This window comes from Galeopterus variegatus, unplaced genomic scaffold (assembly GCF_000696425.1).
Source record: "Galeopterus variegatus unplaced genomic scaffold, G_variegatus-3.0.2 Scaffold1902, whole genome shotgun sequence".
In the NCBI taxonomy this organism is placed as follows: domain Eukaryota; kingdom Metazoa; phylum Chordata; class Mammalia; order Dermoptera; family Cynocephalidae; genus Galeopterus; species Galeopterus variegatus.
Window position 1 is genome coordinate 1 of NW_007728013.1, and position 3,997 is coordinate 3,997.

Sequence of the window (3,997 nt, forward strand, 5' to 3'; positions counted from 1 at the left end):
GGGGGACGTTCAAGTACTCCACCCCCTGCCATTTTCTCTTCCTGGGCCAGTGACTTGATTGTGGCCTCCCCACTTCCCCCCAATCCCTCTCTTGGACTCTCCCTGGTGTGCACCCAGCTCACCTGGAAGGGCCTGTTCTTTAGTGAGATTCACCTGGGGCAGCGATTCGGTTGACTGTGGGCGCTGGAGGAGGAAAAAGGGCCGGGGGGGGGTCCCTCCTGGGCTGGGTCTGGCTCCTGCGTTCTGCTTGGCCCATGCGAGGTGCTGCGGCTGCCCTGCAGGTGGAGAGCGCCCAGGCCTTCACCTGGCAGTCCCAGCTGCGGCACCGCTGGGACGAAGAGAAGAGGCACTGCTTTGCCAACATCTGCGACGCCCAGATCCAGTACTGCTACGAGTATCTGGGCAACACGCCGCGGCTGGTCATCACCCCGCTCACTGACCGGTGAGCGCGCACCTACCGCCTGGGAGGCCTGTCCCTAAACGGTTCACATGCTCCCGTGGGCCCCTTATGCACATTTTTGCGTGGTCAGACTGGAACGTCAGCTGAGGCTGGAAGGACCCGGCACCTGGGGCGGGCGGACCTGCGTTCAGATTCGGTCCTGCCACCTGCGAGGTGCTCAGCCTCGGGCTCCGTGTCCTTTTCTGACACTAACCGTGTGGCCTTGGGGGAGTCACTGAAGCTCTCTGAGAGCCTGCGAAGCAGGAGTAATGTTTTATGAGTCCTCGTGAGTTTGCTGAGAACTGAGTGAATTATTTAACAACAAAAAGCACTTAGGCCAGAAGCTGCTCCAAGTAAACCCTCAACAAGTGCGGGTGTCATTGTCATGACTGTTGCTGTTTTGCTAGCAGTGCACACCTCCCCAAATGCCACAGCTGGGAAAGCAGGACAGTGCTTGACCACATCTCAAGTCCTTCCTGCCCTCTCCTTTTGTGTGATAGTAACACAGTTAACTGCCACCACAATGAAAGAGCAGGTGGGGAGGCCGTGGGGTCACAGGCACATGAGATAATCAGTGTCCCTTACAGATGCTACATCACCCTGACCCAGTCCCTCCATCTGATCATGGGCGGAGCCCCCGCGGGCCCCGCCGGGACTGGCAAGACAGAGACGACCAAGGACCTGGGCAGAGCCCTGGGCACCATGGTGTACGTCTTCAACTGTTCCGAGCAAATGGACTACAAGGTACGTGGCCGAGGCCTGGAGGTGCCACATTCAAGCTAGAGGCCTGGGACGCCTGCAAACCGGAACCCCGGGGAGAAGGCGCCAGGGCATCCCCTGCAGCCGGCTTGTCTGAAGAGGCTCCCAGGGTGGACAAACCCAGTCCCAAATATCCTGCCCCCGCCCCTGCTGGTCACCCTTTCCAACCTCATTTCCAAGATTGCCCAGCAACTGGGGCCTCCGGACAGCGGCGAGCCCCTCCTTCCTAGCTCAGCATGGGATGTTGGGTAAAAGCATGGTACAGGTGGGCTTGGGAGGGGATCAGGAGATGGGCCCGGTCCCGTGGGTCATTGGAGACTTTGTAGGGTGGTGTCAGTCCCTAAAGGGCCCGACAGGAGAGGAGATGCCTTGGTAGTCCAGGCCAAAGCAGCCTCTTGCAGGAGGGGTAGGTGGAGGCAGATGGGGTGCCCACTGAGCTCAGGACCCTGGGCCTGCAGAGGGCCTCCCCCACCCTCTGTATCTGAGCCTCTGGGAGAGCCCCTGGGGCTGACGACAGTCCACACCAGGCTCCTAGATTTTAGAAAAGTGAAACCTGAAGTTGGATTCTCCCTAGAAGAAATTTAATATTCGCCTGGAATCCCATATGTAAATGTTGAAGAATTGTCCTGATTACCCATCCAGCTGGGGCCTGGAGTGACACAGACATCTAGAGAAGACATCCAAGTGCTTGAAGTGCTTGCCGCCCCCTGCCTCCGCCTTGGAGGGACGCCCCCTCCTTTGTGTGCACAAAAAGAAAAGGGCTAAAAAAAATGCAAGGCTTGAATTTTACGTGAATGTGCCTGTCTGAGCCTCCTGGGTTGGGGGACCTCCATGAAGCCTCCATCCTAGGGTCTGGGAGCCATGGGGGTCAAGCGGCACCCAGCCCTCTGCAGTATTAACCCCTTCTAGGGAGTGAGCCGTCCTGCCTGCTTGCCTTCTGAAGCCCCTAAAGGCCCCCGAGCCTGACCTTTGTTTGGAGGCTCCCGGCGGACCCACCCATCTCCTCCTTTGTCTAATGCGCTCTTCTCCAATCTCGCCCTTTCCAGTCCTGTGGAAACATCTACAAGGGCCTGGCCCAGACCGGAGCCTGGGGCTGCTTTGACGAATTTAATCGAATCTCAGTGGAAGTCTTGTCTGTGATTGCTGTGCAGGTAGGGCCCCTGCCGAGTCTCTGGGTCAAGTAGGATAACTGGCTGCTTTGCTGACTGCAGGCCTCTCGCTTTTCCATAATCTCATACACCAGATAGCCCCTCCTTGCCCGCGTGCAACACTCCAGGCACTGAGGGGTGGTGTGACCCCCGCCCTGTCCTCCAGGGGCCCCCAGTCTGGCTAGGCACACAGAAGTGAACACCACCACGGGACAGAATTCAAGGGCAGAGTCACAGTAGACAGTGAGAACAAGTTTAATAAAATAGATAAGAAATACAGGTTCCACGGAGAGAGTGCAGCACAGCTGCAGAGACTGAGCAGGGCTCACGCAAATTTAACACAAAAATAAGTTCAGTGCAGACGTCAAGTCTAAACAAAAGCCAGAAAAACATATTTAAAGTTCAGTACAGAGTGCAGGCTGGCTCAGGAGAGTGAGCAGCTGCTGCTGAGAGTAAGTCAGACACAAAGTAAAACATGCACACCTCAGCCAGCAAAGTGCAGGCTGCCCGGGGAAGTGCGCAGCAGCTGCCCTGGCCGGGACTCGGCTTTTATAGTTTCTCTGTCTCGTGACTACCTAGTTAAGGGGGTGGTTCCCAGTCTGTGCTCTCTGTTGAGCATGCCCAGCCACTGGCATCACGTAAGGCAGCCCCCTGTGGTCTCACTTTCCCAGTGTTGGTGCTGGAAATAGGTCTAACTGGTAAGAGTAAGGTTCCTCCAGGGGAGAGCTCAGAGGAGGGGACCTGAGACCTCAGGGAGTGGCTGGAAACCCAGAGGCATGTCCTGAAACCTGAGCCCAGGGAGACTGAGCACCTCCTGTATCGTGGCTACAAAAGGCAACAGGAAGGGTCCCATGGGATGGAAACGTGTCAACATCAGGACCTTGACTGTGATAGTGCACTATGGTCATGTAAGATGCTCCCCCGGGGGCCACTGGGTAGTGGGTACACAGGACCACTTCCACATTATTGCTTAGAGCTGCATGTGAACCCATGACAGTCTCAACATTTAAAAGCTTGATTAAGAGAAAAGCAGGAGAGCACCCTGCAAATTCACAGCCGCAGACTTTAACAGAAACGAAGACCCATCCGGCCCGTCGAAGCTGGTCATTTCCCTGTTGACATGTCTGTGTACCAACCATTTAGGTAAAGTGTGTCCAAGATGCAATTCGGGCCAAGAAGAAAACGTTTAACTTCCTTGGAGAGATGATAAGTCTCATTCCCACTGTGGGCATCTTCATCACCATGAATCCTGGCTACGCTGGACGCACTGAGTTGCCCGAGAACTTGAAGGCCTTATTCAGGTGTGTGGCTGCGGTGGCTTAGGTCGGTATCCCAGGGCCACATGCCAGCAGAGGAGGGGCAGGGGCCAAGCCAGGGACGGAAGAGAAGACAGGGCTCCAAGACTGGGGGTCAGCAGGCAGGCCAGGTCCTCTTTAAAGAGCTCTCTGTCTTGGGCCGGCCCGGTGGCACACTGCTACAGTGCGCCACTTGGGAGCGCGGTGGCGCTCCCGCCGAGGGTTCGGATCCCACATACAGACCGGTTCCCGCTCACTGGCTGAGCGAGGTGCGGGCGCAACACCGAGGGTTGCGATCCTGTTGCCGGTCCCGGTCCGGTACGGGCGCGACCCTGAGGGTTGCGATCCGTTGCCGG

The 3,997-nt window shown here is 57.0% G+C and overlaps 1 protein-coding gene across 1 annotated transcript in view; it reads left to right on the forward strand.

The window, feature by feature from the left end:
- The first annotated feature begins 285 nt into the window (after window positions 1-285).
- DNAH17 (dynein, axonemal, heavy chain 17) overlaps window positions 286-3,997 on the forward strand; it is a 64,315-nt gene continuing 60,603 nt past the window's right edge. The window contains exons 1-4 of the mRNA XM_008579506.1: window positions 286-442; window positions 1,027-1,183; window positions 2,245-2,349; window positions 3,490-3,647. Coding sequence (XP_008577728.1) covers window positions 1,064-1,183; window positions 2,245-2,349; window positions 3,490-3,647 — 383 coding nt within the window. The 5' untranslated portion in view covers window positions 286-442; window positions 1,027-1,063. The remainder of the gene's footprint in view (window positions 443-1,026; window positions 1,184-2,244; window positions 2,350-3,489; window positions 3,648-3,997) is intronic.